Below are 12,670 nucleotides of genomic sequence, written 5' to 3'. Positions count from 1 at the left end.
GCTGGGCTGACTATTCCTACTAGTACAAGCATAAATCAGAATGGGTGAGGGTTAGTTGGGCTTTGCCACAGTATCAGCTGGCAGAGGCTGGCACTGGGGGCTAATTCTGTCAAGTTAAACTGCAGAAACACCTGCCAAGTGCAAGATTCGGGAGTAGGAGTGGCCTAGAAGGGAGATAATGGGCGCCTCCCTCTTGGGTTACCACTCCCACCAGGACGGGGCAGGGGTGGCTAGACAGAAAGGCACTCAACAGCATGTGTGTGGGCTGGATAGTGGACTGGTTGGGTTGAATCAGGTTTCAATGCCCATAGACATGTATGAGAGCTGAATGGGATGTGAAACTGGACTAGTCTACTGTACATACTGCTAGGAATGGGAACCAGGGCAGGGGGTGGTCCTGGTGGGGGTGATTGTGGGCTGCTCCGTCTAAGCTGCAGCTCCCACTGGTTTGTGTGAGGGCCAAGTGTGTGCTGGGCAGAATCAGGCTGGACTGCAACACCCATTGGTTCCAGTGGAAGACAGGGTTGGAAACAGAACCAACCCAACAATTGCAACAATTAGCTGATTGGAGCGATGGACTGTGCTGGGCTCTGTACTTGCCAAGAATCTGGTCTGGGATCACCTCAGACAAAGTTTCTTTGGGGATCTCCCCAGTCTAACTGCCGGACTCAGAACCTAACCATGAAGAGAAGTGCAGGTGCCATGGTCTGCCATGAAGTGCAAAAAATGCCAGAGCCGAGCCCCCTCAGAGGCTCAGACGGAGCAGTGGAGAGCATAACCAGGTGCACATGGAGAATATGGCAGTCCGTCGGAACCTGCAGAGGACACCTGGCACCACAACAGAGGACAGAGGACAGAACAAATGGATCAACTACCCCAGCCATGTGTTGGCAGTGAAAAACTGGGCATACTGAGACTCCAAGATGGACTGTGTCAATCAGTGGATTCTGAATAGATTTAGTCATACTTGGAATGGCAAGATTGGCAGCAATTCATAACTATTGAACTATCAAAAACACTTGAGCAAGACCCTCGGGGCATGCCCCACGTCGGGGACCTGGGGTGGGTGGGAGACTGGGTGAGGCTTCTCCCTTAACCTCCCCCTTTACCTCAGATACAAAAAAAAAAAGGTGGAAATAATAGTCTTACCCACTTTCCTGCAGTCCTTGAACCTTTGTGCCCTAATTAACTATGTAAAGATTGTCAAAAATAAAGGGAAAAAATGGGAAAAAAAGAGAAACATTTATTTATTTGAAAGCCAGTTACACAAAGAGGGAGAGAGATCATGAGATTTTCATCCACCGGCTCACTCTGCAAATGGCCGGAACAGCAGGGCTGTGCCACACCAAAGCCAGGAGCCAGGATGGCTCCCCAAAGAGCGAAGGAGCCCAAATACTTGGTCCATCTCTCACGGCCTTCCCAGGCGACAGATACGGACTGGGATCAGAAACGGAGCAGCCCGAACTTCACAGCTGCCCATTTGGAATGCTGGCATTGCAGGCAGTGGCTTAACCCACCATGCCATAAAACTGACCCCTGTTACAACATGTTTAATGTAAGAAAAAATATTTAATAATGACTCTCCCAGGCCTGGCACGGTGGCCTAACAGCCCAAGTCCTCGCCTTAAACACGCTGGAATCCCACATGGGCGCCGGTTCTAATCCCGGCAGCCCCACTTCCCATCCAATTCCCTACTTGTGGCCTGGGAAAGCAGTCGAGGATGGGCCAGAGCCTTGGAACCCTGCAACTGCGTGGGAGACCCAGAAGAGGCTCCTGGCCTCAGATCAGCGCAGCACCAGCTGTTCGGTCACTTGGGGAGTGAACCATCGGACAGAAGATTTTTCTGTCTCTCCTCCTCTCTGTATATCTCCCTTTTCAATGAAAATAAAATAAATGTTAAAAAAAAAAACCCCACAAGATTATCAACTCAGGGGCCAGTGTAATGGCATAGTAGGTTAACCCACTGTCTGCAACACCCAGCATTCCATGAGTTGGTCGCCAGTCAAAAGCAGCATTTTTTAAATGGCTAAAAGGCTTTAACAGATGCCCCCAAAGAAAACATGCAGGCAGCCAATATGGATGTGAAAAGCTGCTTCATTCCTTGTGAAGAGCCATCCTACACCGCTTCCCCAGGCCACATGCGGCAGGGAGCTGTATGGGAAGCAGGGCTGCCAGGACACGAACCGGCGCCCATATGGGATGTCAGCTCTTGCAGGTAGAGGTTTAGCCTGCTGAGCTATGGTGCCAGCCCAGCTCTCAATTTTCGATTCAAGTATTTTCAGAGTCACTCTAGCCCTGATAACGGAAACAAGCAAAACCAAAAAAGGGAAACAAAAGTGTGGCCTCTATTTCCCTCTGATTTTTGGAATGAAATGCCAAGTGTAAGCTTCTTAGTAGAAAACGTAGTAATCCCTTGCTTTAAATCTTGGTTCAAACAAACGAGCAAAAAATCTGAGTAGAGAAAAAAAATCAGCCTAATTCCATAAAACAAAAATGCTAGACTAACACCAACCCCTCTTGTGATCTGTTCACTTAGAGCTTTGAGCTTTCTTTTGGAAATGAGGAAATGAAGAAATGCTCACACAATAGACAGGGTGAGCCATGGGCTCGGGGAGCACCTCGAAACCAAATGAGGGGGCCTGTGACATCACATCCCATACGATCTTCTGCTCGAGTCCCGGCGGCCCCACTTCCCATCCAGCTCCCTGCTTGTGGCCTGGGAAAGCAGTCGAGGAAGGCCCAACACTTTGGGACCCTGTACCCACATGGGAGACCAGGAAGAGCTCCTGGCTCGGGATCAGCGCAGCTCTGGCTGTTATGGCTGCCTGGGAGTGAACTAGAGGATGGAAGAACATGTCTCTTCCTCTACATAACTCTGACTTCCAAGCAAAATAAATATGTATTTTTAAAATACATTCATCTGGGACCCTGTGCAATGGCTCAGTGGGTAAAACCCTCACCTTGCATGCACCAGGATCCCATATGGGCGCTGGTTCTAATCCCAGCGGCCTCACGTCCCATCCAGCTTCCTGCCTGTGGCCTGGGAAAGCAGTCGAGGACGGCCCAAAGCCTTGGGACCCTGCACCTGCGTGGGAGACCCGGGAGAGGCTCCTGGCTTCAGATCGGTGCAGCACTGGCTGTTGTGGCCACTTGGGGAGTGGTGAATAGAAGAACTCCCTTCTAACTCTTGCTTAATAATAATGTGAATTAGAAATAACATGAGAAGCTGCACTTGATGTAAATTTTCCTTACCATAATCATGGACCCCACACCTCCCCAGCTCTGTGCTTGCTGGCCGCCGAGGTCTGACATGCTGTCTCTTATGGTTTAAACAAGCTCCCTCCATTGCTACACAAACATCCTATGTGGGGAGGAAAATACAACCCAAGGCGACTCCCTGTGTGCATGGCGAGACGCTGGCCTACATCACGGCAAAGATCAGAAGGATGGACCTGGCATTGGCACCATCCCTCAAGGAGGGGTGAAATAAAACCACAGCGAGTTATTGGTCAAACACCATGCAAGTAGCGGGAAGACCCCTTGGCCACCACGCGGGCCAGGAGCCTGCATATATCCGGGGAGGAGGTGCTGTCCATTGTGGCTTGTGGGCTTCACACGGAGAGAAATCTCAGTGTTAGTCGTCTGTGGTTGTACCAGCAAGCTGGCCCACGCCTGGCAACTTGACACACCAGCTATTCCTCAGCTTGGTGTCTGGGGGTCAGCAACGGGGGAGGAGCCAGGCAGGCAGGCTTTGGTTCAGCATCTCATGTGGTTGGCGTCAAGATGAGAGGTGTGGGCCCGGTGTGATAACCTAGTGGCATGCACTGGGATCCCATATGAGTGCCAGTTCATGTCCTGGCTACTCCACTTCTCATCCAGCTCTCTGCTTGTGGCCTGGGAAAGCAGTCCAGGACGGCCCAAAGCCTTGGGACCTTGTATCTACATGGAAGACCAGGAAGAAGCTCCTAACTCCTGGCTTTGGATCATCTCAGCACTGGCCATTACAGCCATTTGGGGAGTGAACCAGTGGATGGAAGATCTTTCTCTATCTCTCCTTCTTTCTGTAAATCTGACTTTCCAATAAAAGTAAAAATTTTTTTAAAGATTCATTTTTATTTTTATTGGAAAGCAGATATACAGAGAGGAGAGACAGAGAGGAAGATCTTCTGTCAGATGATTCACTCCCCAGGCAGCCGCAACGGCTGGAGCTGAGCCAATCCAAAGCCAGGTGCCTCTTCCCGGTATCCCACATGGGTACAGGGTCCCAAGGCTTTGGGCTGTCCTCGACTGCTTTCCCAGGCCACAGGCAGGGAGCTGGAAGGGAAGCGGGGCTGCCGGGATTAGAACCGGCGCCCATATGGGATCCTGGGGCGTGCAAGGCGAGGACCTTAACCACTGCGCCACCGCGCCGGGCCCAATAAAAGTAAATCTTTAAAAAAAAGTGAGAGGTGTAGGTCTGGAGCAAGTGGTGGTTCAACTGGCTAATCCTCCATGTGCAATTGCTCGCACCCCATATGGATTCCGGTCTGATGCTGGTGTTGCAGCTGCCCCATTTCCCATCCAGCTCCCTGCCTGTGGCCTGGGAGAGCAGCAAAGGACGGTCCAAAGCCTTGGGACCCTGCGCATGTGTGGGAGACCCGGAAAAAGCTTGTATCTTTGGATCAACTCAGCTCCAGCCATTGTGGCCATTTGGGGAGTAAATCAACAGGTGGATGGAGCTCGTCTCTCCTCTCTAAATCCTCCAATAAAAATAAATAAATCTTAAAAAAAAAAAAAAAAACAGAAAAAGCCAGCACCCCACAGAGCAGAGGAAAGCACTTGCAAATCATCTACAAGGGAGTAATATCTTATTCACACAAATTCCTGCAACTCAGTAAGCAAATCTCAAGGTGACCCATGACTCCAGCAGGTGACACAAACGGCCGACAAGCGCATGAGAAGGAGCAGCACGCCAACCACGGTGCCTGGCAGGGGCATGTGTGTGCAAGGCAGGAGGAACACTCATCCGCACCGGTGCTGGTGGGAACGCGAAATGCCACAAGTCACAGCTCTTCAACTTCCAGGTTGGCATAACCCCGCACCAGAAACTGCAATTCAGGACTGGCCCTGTGGTGTAGCCAGTTGGCCGCCACCACCGTCATGTGGCACCAGCTCGAATCCTGGCTACTCCACTTCTGATCCAGCTCCCTTCTAACGTGCCTGGGAAATCCGGGGATTGCCAATTAAGTACACAAGAAACAGGTGACGTGATCAGTAGCAGGAATTAGACATTTGCCACGAAATACCTGACGAGTGCGCAGTAACACAGGTTTTCAGCACTCCACGTTTCTGCAAGCCACGAGATTCCCCCCCCGCCCCATCTCGATTGCTCCCAGCTGCGACACAGCTCCGCGGGTTCCTGGTGGGGTTTTACACCTTGACAACGTTCTCGCCCTGAGCTGTTCCATGCAGTCGGCCGCACTGACTTCCTCAGTGGCCCCTCAGCAGTTCTGGTAAGCTCTTTCAACTCGTCAAGCACCAAGGAACACTGCAAAACCATCTGCTTGCCTGCCTTGTTTGCTACCAATATTGTCCCCAGGATTCTCAGTTGTTCTCACAACCATCACCTGATGGCCAATGGTCTCGAAACCGTTCAAAACATACTTCTGGACGCATTTCTTTTGGGGGTAACTCACTACCAGCTCACTTCCATCGTGTGGCTGACAAATGACCCACTTTTCCTTAAAACCGGTACTGGCACTGTGGTGTGGCACGCTAGTCCTCCACCTGCCACGCTGGGAATCCCACTTGGGTGTCAGTTTTACTCCTGGCTGCTCCACTTCCCACCCAGCTCCGTTTGCGGCCTGGGAAAGTAGCAGAAGATGACTCAAATTCTTGGGCCTCTGCACCTGTGTGGGAGATCCAAAAGAAGCTCCTGGCTTCGGATCAGCTCAGCTCTGGCTGTTGCGGTCATTTGGGGAGTAAACCAGCGGATGGAAGACCTTTGCTATTTTTCCTTAAGTTTGCCTTTCCAATAAAAAAAAAATAATCTTAGGTTTTCTTCTTCACTCATGTGATGATATACCATTTTTTTTTTCTAAAACTCCGCATTATCATCAAAAGCTCAGCACCTGAAACCCTCTTACAGAGCTACAAACCACACAGTTTGGAGACCAAAGTGACGAAAATGCCACATAACACCCTCAGTCACCATTACCAAGAGAAGCAGTGCTTAAGCACACGGGGTGCCGGGGGCTTCCACTCACCATCATGCACGGAGAACCCACGTGAGCCAGGAGATACCGATAAGGAACCAGAGCACCCAGCTACAGGGAGAAATCTGGGGTGCACCAGCTGGTGCTGCTGGGAGCAGTGGCTGGGCTCTGGTGTGGCCCAGCACTTTGGTGGCTTTTTGGAGTTAGTCCCCTCGTAAGCCACCAGTGTGTCAAGTCTCACCTGAACCACAAGAGCGGTTCTCTACAAGACGTCCAACTACACACACTTACCTTTCAATTCTCAAGGGCAGAGGCTGGCATGCAGACGGCAGGTTTTCTCACACCAAGTGCACGACGGAGGGACAGCCGAATGGGCAAGCCAGCAGCCCAGTTCCACAGCCAGGGCAGCCGGAGTGCAACCTGGCCCTGGGTGCTCGAGTGCTGTTAAGCCTAAGGAGCTAAAGTCAGCCAACCTGTGAAGGAACGAGAAACACGGACTCCTCCCCAACCACAGCTGAAAGTCATCCCCCAGCAAGGTGTGGAGCTGGAATGGTCGGCAGGTGCAAAGCAGCAACACTGCCCCCCAGCGGAGGAGCGTGGCAAGTGCAGCAAGACATTAAATTCACAATGTAAAGTTCCGTTTATTTTGGTGCTCAAAGTTGGGTCCTCACAACATTCATGCAAAATGCATATTATCAAGTGGCACACAGTAAGGGATGTTACCCTGGGGTAGGAACGCCAGACACTAAGGACATTCCAGGGCCACAGAAAAGCTGAGTGTGAGCCGTGGCCACCACCCATCACTGTGCAGCGTCCTGGTTTGTATGCCTGGACTGGAGTGCTACTGTTTTAGGGAAATAAAGATACTGAAACACCTGCACTTAGACATATCTTCTCTTAATCTAAGAAGTGCTGCATGTAGCCTGCCTCATGCTCCCTGCGCTGGTACCTGCTGGACTGAAGCAGCTGTGCAAACCATGTGGAAACTGGGGCTTAGTGGCCAGCCGACCCAATGCCCACCTGGTCTGGCTACTTCCTTGCTGTTTGGCATGGACATGGCGAAGATCTGCTTTCCTGCTCCTGAGGGCACAGCCTGCCCAAGCCTCAGGTGCCCACACTGCAGTGTCCCCACCCCCCAGGTGCCCACACAGATGATGACACAGGCAGTGGCAGCAGTCGCGTTTATTGAAAATCTGACAGTGGGAAGGGTCACACGGCTCCCCGGGGCGTTTTGAAGTTCATCCCGACAGTGGGCTGAGTGACCTGCAGGTTGGACAGGCTGCCGAAGTCCTGCAACAGCAAAGGGACGCGGTGAGAGCCGACGCAGTAGCACCCCGCCTGGTGATGCCACCATTACCCAACTGGCCCACCACCCTGGCTCTCACACCCAGACTCAGCCTGCCATGGGGCCACAGGCCTTGGAAGGGAAAACACTCCTCTGTATTGAGCGCATTCAAAGCTTTCTTCCCCCCCCCTTTTTTTTTGGAAAGAGTTTTAGATGAAAATCTTTCATCCATTTGTTCACTCCCCAGACAGCCAACAGCCAGGAACTTGGTCCCACATGGGCCAGGAGCCCAAGCACTTGGGCCACTCACTTCCCGATGCTTTCCCAGGTATGTTAGCAGGAGCTGGAGCAGCTGGGGCTCGAGCCAGCTCCCACAGGTGATGTGGGCACTGCTGTGCCACATCACTGGTGCCCAGACTATCTACAAGCTTATTACTTGAAAAGCAAACACTGACAGATACCTGCCACTTGCAGTTCACTGCCCAAATGCCCCCCAAACCAGGACTGAGAACTTGAGCCCAGGTCCCCAGCACTCCGACAGGGGCCGAGGGAGCCCCCAGCCCCATGCCAAGACTCCCTGCACGCCCTCCCTTCTCACGGTCAGCACTGTGATGACAGTGAGTACATTCATAGGAGATCGGCCTGGGACACCATATGCCCGCATGTACAGAGTGGAAGCTCTTGGTGGTGGCGATGGGCGGTTTAGGAGAGCGCTGCCAGCCATTACCCCGCCAAGTCCTGACCCCATTCCCATTAGCCTGGTCCCAATCTCCCAAGGCGAGCCCAGGGAGGACTCTGGCTCCTGTCTGACCCAGCCTGGGCTGCTGTGGCCATACGGTGTGAACCCACAGATGGAAGTTTGAATTAAGGCAAACACGAGGTGTGCCTGCACTCGCAGGAGCAGGAGCGGGCTGGCAGGAGGGCAGAGGCAAGAGGGTCTGCCCAGAGCCCAGGGTCCCTCGCTACAGGAACCTGCCCACACTCACCAGAAGCTTCAGCATCTCCTTGGTGTCGGGGTCCACTTCGATGATCTCCTGATCCAGGGCCGAGACCTAGGAAGAACGCAGGTGGTAACGGGGCGCCCTCACCCCCTCCGTGCAGGGCACCCCGTTCCCCAGGCGCAGACCAGAGCTCACCTCGGGGACGTAGTTGTCTCTCCGCTCCCTCTCCTCCTCCTGCAGCTTGATGGAGATGCCTCTCACAGGGCCTCGCTGGATGCGCTTCATCAGGTGCGTGACATAGCTGCGAGCCCAAGCCCCGGGTCAGCCCGCGCACCGACCCCCAGCTCTGGGGAGGCCAGGGGGCCCAGGCAGCACTACGCGACCTGGATGCGCCCCGAGCCCCGGGTCACCCCGCGACCTGGCTGAGCCCCCAGCCCCGGGTCACCCCACGACCTGGCTGCGCCCCCAGGCCCTGCTCACTCCACCCCCAGCCCCGCGTCACCCCACGACCTGGCTGAGCCCCCAGCCCCGGGTCACCCCGCGACCTGGCTGAGCCCCCAGACTCAGCTCACCCCACGACCTGGCTGCGCCCCCAGACTCAGCTCACCCCACGACCTGGCTGCGCCCCCAGCCCAGGGTCACCCCACGACCTGGCTGCGCCCCCAGGCCCTGCTCACTCCATCCCCAGGCCCTGCTCACTCCATCCCCAGCCCCTGCTCACCCCGCGATCTTGTTGCGGAGCTTCTTGCTGGGGATGATGGCGATTTCCTCGCACACGCGCTTGTTGGTGTGGAAGTCATTGCCCAGCCGGGTGTAGTACTTCTCAATGATGACCCGCGCCGCCTTCTTCACGGTTTTGGTGCGAACGCGACCCTGTGAGTGCATAGGACGGGCTCAGCGGAGAGCAGCCAGGGCGCGAGCCCAGCGCGCCCCGGGAGAAGAGCCGAGTCGGGATGGGGTCAGCGAGCGACGCCGCGCCAGGGCGGACACCCGCGGCTCCCAGACACACAGGGCCCCGCGCACACACGGCCCTGAAGCTGCCCCTGAGGCTGGGGAACGCCAGGGAGCTGCGGATGGAGGACGATGGAACTGGATAGCGCGCCGACACCGAATCACCTACCATGTTGGCGGACCGTGAGTGAAGAGAGGAAGCAGGAAGCGACGAGGCGTATAAGGCACAGGTGAAAAGGCCGCTTCCGCCCAGCCCGGGACGCGCAGAGCTCGCGCCAGAACACCACAGCGCTCCCTGGCGGCGCGGAGGTCGAACGGCAGGGCGGGTCGCTGGCGGCTTGGGCGGGGCATCCGCGACGCCACGCCCCCCGGTGGGTGTGGCTCCCGTGGGCCGCGCCCGTTTGACGGGCTCCGGTGGGGGGGTGTGTGTGTGTGTGTGGAAACCTCGGGGTCCCCGGGAAGATGAAAGATCCACCGCCTCAGGACCCCTCCGCTGCCCGCCCCGCTCAGCTGTGTCCACCCCTCCCTGCCCTCCTGAACCCCCAGCATCAGCCTGGGGCGCCGGTGCAGGGTCCTGGCTCGGTCCGGGTCCCCAAGGTGGCTCCCCAGGGGCCGAGGGGCCTCCTGGCTCCGGGACCCTGGCCGGCTGGCCATGCCTCAGGCCTCCACAGCCAGGCCGCTGCCCTTCGGGGAGGAGACAAGGTCAAGGCCGGAGCTGCGACAGCAGGGGCTATCCGCAGAGGGGAGCTCCGGGGAAGGCACGGGTCGGGGTGCCCCTGCAGGCCCCCTCAATCTGAGCCTCCCCAAGGGTCAGCCAGCAGCTGGACCCCACTCGTCAGGAGGCCTTGGGAGAGACCAGGGAACCCTGAGTAGAGTCTGGACGGCCCCTCCCTCTTACCGGGCTTGGCCCAAAGTCCCCGGTGGACGGTGGACGCGGGAACCCCTGCAGGAGGCCAGGGGAGAGAATGCCCCAAGACGCTGGCCATGCAGTGTCCAGGAAGTGCTCACTCCCCTACCCCACCAGAACACAGGAGTTTCTGTAACTCAGGGGTCTCAACCGCCCAACCGCCCCCACATCTCACAATGACACAGAAGAACAAAACCAGAACTCTGCTGCAACGTGTTTATTATGTGCCAAAAAAACTACACCACAGCTTACTCCACACATCTGCAGGCGAGTGCAGTCTTGCCTGCAATATACTACAGTGAGGTAGAGACTTCACACAGGCTCCACAAAACCCACAGAGTAGCTGGGATCTGCGACAATGCAACAGCAGCTCAGCGGGGAGGGGGGCATGACACTGGTTCTTTGGCACACGGCTTCCCTAAGAGGGGCAAGTAGTTTAAAAAAAAAAAAAAAAGGAAAAGGAAGAGTCAAGTTTTCAAATTCCAGTAGCATTTCAAGTCAACTGCAACTGTGGTTTCGCACATTCCTCAAACGAAAGACATAGGAAGGGCACAGTCCCCTGGGAGACGGGCTCCCCAGGGCCTTCGTCTGCCCCCACCCGGAAAGCAGCCCTTTATTTTTTTTTTTTAAGCTCAAGTTACAAAAGAAAAAAAAAAAAGTCCCGTGAGTTTGTGATTAAAAACTTCTATTAACCCTCCCCCCATATAAGTGCAACTGAAGAAGGTGCAATAAACTATTTGAAACTATGTACAGCAGCCGCTCCAATGCCCTTTATCGGGTCCAGTTTCAAATAAAACAAAAATAATTTTTTTCTTGGTCTGCAAATACCTCGATTTGCAACTTGTGTGAAACAGTGACCGGTAGTCCCCAGACACAAATTTGCAGTCATGTTAAAAGCTGCCAGGAAAGGAAAAAAAAGAATCTCTTGTTCCAAATGACTTAAAAACTGTTTTTAAGGAGTGTAAAAAGGAACCAGTAAAAACCCTCGAGCGTAAAATATGAAATATGATTTTGGTTTAAATGAAGAGCAAAGTCTCCTTGTTGTTTACAGTAAAAAACACCAGCTGAACACTCAGTTTATGCCGTTCAGGTGGGGGTTAAATAAATGGAAAGGCACTGTATGGCAACTGCGAGAATGAAACCAATGAGACCTGCGCGTCATCACCATCAGTATTGCAAGGAATGTAAAAAAGCGCTTTTAATAAATAAACCTCTAGATGTAGGCGTCCGTGTCAATACCTTCTGGACACAGTCTTTTTTTTTTCTTTTTTTCTTCTTTTTTGCTTTTCATCGGCAAAAATGAGAAACTAAAATCTGGGAAAACTACAGAGTTGCTTGGAGGACAGGCCAGAGAATCCTTGCCCTGGCGCAGCCCTGGGAACAAAACCTGACCAAACTCATTGTGCATTAATTAGTGCAGAAACAAAGACAGATTCAGCAAGTGCAACGGTGACTAGGATTTTCCCTTGTCCTCGGAAACCAGCTCCCTGGGTTGCCCCGGGCAGGTGCAGCTGGCCATGGGCGCCCCAGGCCTCCTGGGCAAAGCCGCCGCCTCTAGCTGGACTCGCGGTTCTTCTGGTTCCGCATCAGGGGGCTGTGGTGACGCAGCCCCTCCATGCTGTGCCGCCAGTGCCAGCAGCTCCGGCAGAAGTACTTGAAGCAGACCTGGATGGGTGGGGCACACGGGGTAGGGTGGGAGCGTGGTGGTTGTCACATCTGTGAGCGCAAGCCATGGAAGCTGCTGCGCAGGCCGCTGGCTCTGCTCAGACAGAAACGGGGTGCCTGCTCGCCTCCAACAGAGGCCTAACTGGCTATGCCTGATGCCCGATGCCCTGACCTTGGCTCCCCAAGGCTCCGGGGAGCAACAGCCCTGCTCTCCCAGTCCTCCTCAGCACTCAGCACAGGGCTGCTCGCACTTTACAGGGAGATGGATGGCCAGCTGACGGTTCTGGCTGGTGGGAGGGATGGGGTGGGGGTCCCACCTCTTGCTGTGTAGCTTCAGGGAAGCCATTAGTCTGAGCAAGGATCTGGACGTGGAGATCACCTTTGAAGGATTCAAAAGGCTGCAGCTGACTAGGGAGGCCCGGAAGCTTTCCCCCAGTGAGCCAGGTAGTCTGCACAGCTCTTGGGGACTTGTGGTCACTGCTACCTGACTCAGGTGGCAGCATCACCAACAGCAAGAAAAGCACAACCGGGCTCTCAGTGCTTTTGAAGCCACCAACCCGACAGAGTGGCAGACCAGTGACTGACACCACAATGAGCCTCCTTAGCAACGACAACCTTGGGGTCTGCAGGCTTAGGATCCATGTTGAAAGGAATCCCTCTGGGTGACATGAGTGTGTCAGTGTGAGACACAGGGCCAAGCATGTCCACACCTGTGCCCGCCTCCCT

General features: G+C 54.5%; 2 protein-coding genes across 4 annotated transcripts in view; both read right to left on the bottom strand.

Annotated features, from left to right (window-relative positions):
* Nucleotides 1-7,362: 7,362 nt before the first annotated feature.
* Nucleotides 7,363-9,610, bottom strand: RPS17 (ribosomal protein S17). 2 transcript variants are annotated; one of them, XM_040970150.1, is made up of 5 exons: nt 9,542-9,610; nt 9,143-9,294; nt 8,617-8,722; nt 8,467-8,532; nt 7,363-7,485 (listed from the first exon to the last, which is right to left on the bottom strand). In XM_040970150.1, the coding sequence occupies exons 1-5, from the start codon at nt 9,542-9,544 to the stop codon at nt 7,405-7,407; spliced, it is 408 nt and encodes a 135-aa protein (XP_040826084.1). In that variant the 5' UTR covers nt 9,545-9,610; the 3' UTR covers nt 7,363-7,404. The 2 variants fall into 2 exon arrangements, with proteins under 2 accessions (XP_040826084.1, XP_040826083.1); XM_040970149.1 differs by lacking the exon at nt 9,542-9,610 and having other exon boundaries at nt 9,143-9,322.
* Nucleotides 9,611-10,485: 875 nt separating this feature from the next.
* CPEB1 (cytoplasmic polyadenylation element binding protein 1) overlaps nt 10,486-12,670 on the bottom strand; it is an 85,389-nt gene continuing 83,204 nt past the window's right edge. Inside the window, exon 11 of one of the 2 annotated variants that reach the window (XM_040970148.1) lies at nt 10,486-11,944. In XM_040970148.1, coding sequence (XP_040826082.1) covers nt 11,834-11,944 — 111 coding nt within the window. In that variant the 3' untranslated portion in view covers nt 10,486-11,833. The remainder of the gene's footprint in view (nt 11,945-12,670) is intronic. The other variant, XM_040970147.1, reaches the window with a different exon arrangement.

Source organism: Ochotona curzoniae, unplaced genomic scaffold, assembly GCF_017591425.1.
Source record: "Ochotona curzoniae isolate NIBS_2020 unplaced genomic scaffold, NIBS_Ocur_1.0 scaffold_4701, whole genome shotgun sequence".
Classification (NCBI taxonomy): domain Eukaryota; kingdom Metazoa; phylum Chordata; class Mammalia; order Lagomorpha; family Ochotonidae; genus Ochotona; species Ochotona curzoniae.
The sequence above is the reverse complement of the archived record's forward strand: the minus strand, read 5'-3'. Positions and strand labels throughout refer to the sequence as shown.

Bases quoted from the DNA above. Each gene is read 5' to 3' on its own strand.
- RPS17 (XM_040970149.1), bottom strand. From the start codon at position 9,306: ATGCACTCACAGGGTCGCGTTCGCACCAAAACCGTGAAGAAGGCGGCG. The intron at 8,533-8,616 runs GTGAGCTCTGGT...CGTTCTTCCTAG, and splicing joins GAGACAACTACGTCCCCGAG to GTCTCGGCCCTGGATCAGGA. The intron at 7,486-8,466 runs GTGAGTGTGGGC...TTGCTGTTGCAG, and splicing joins AGGAGATGCTGAAGCTTCTG to GACTTCGGCAGCCTGTCCAA.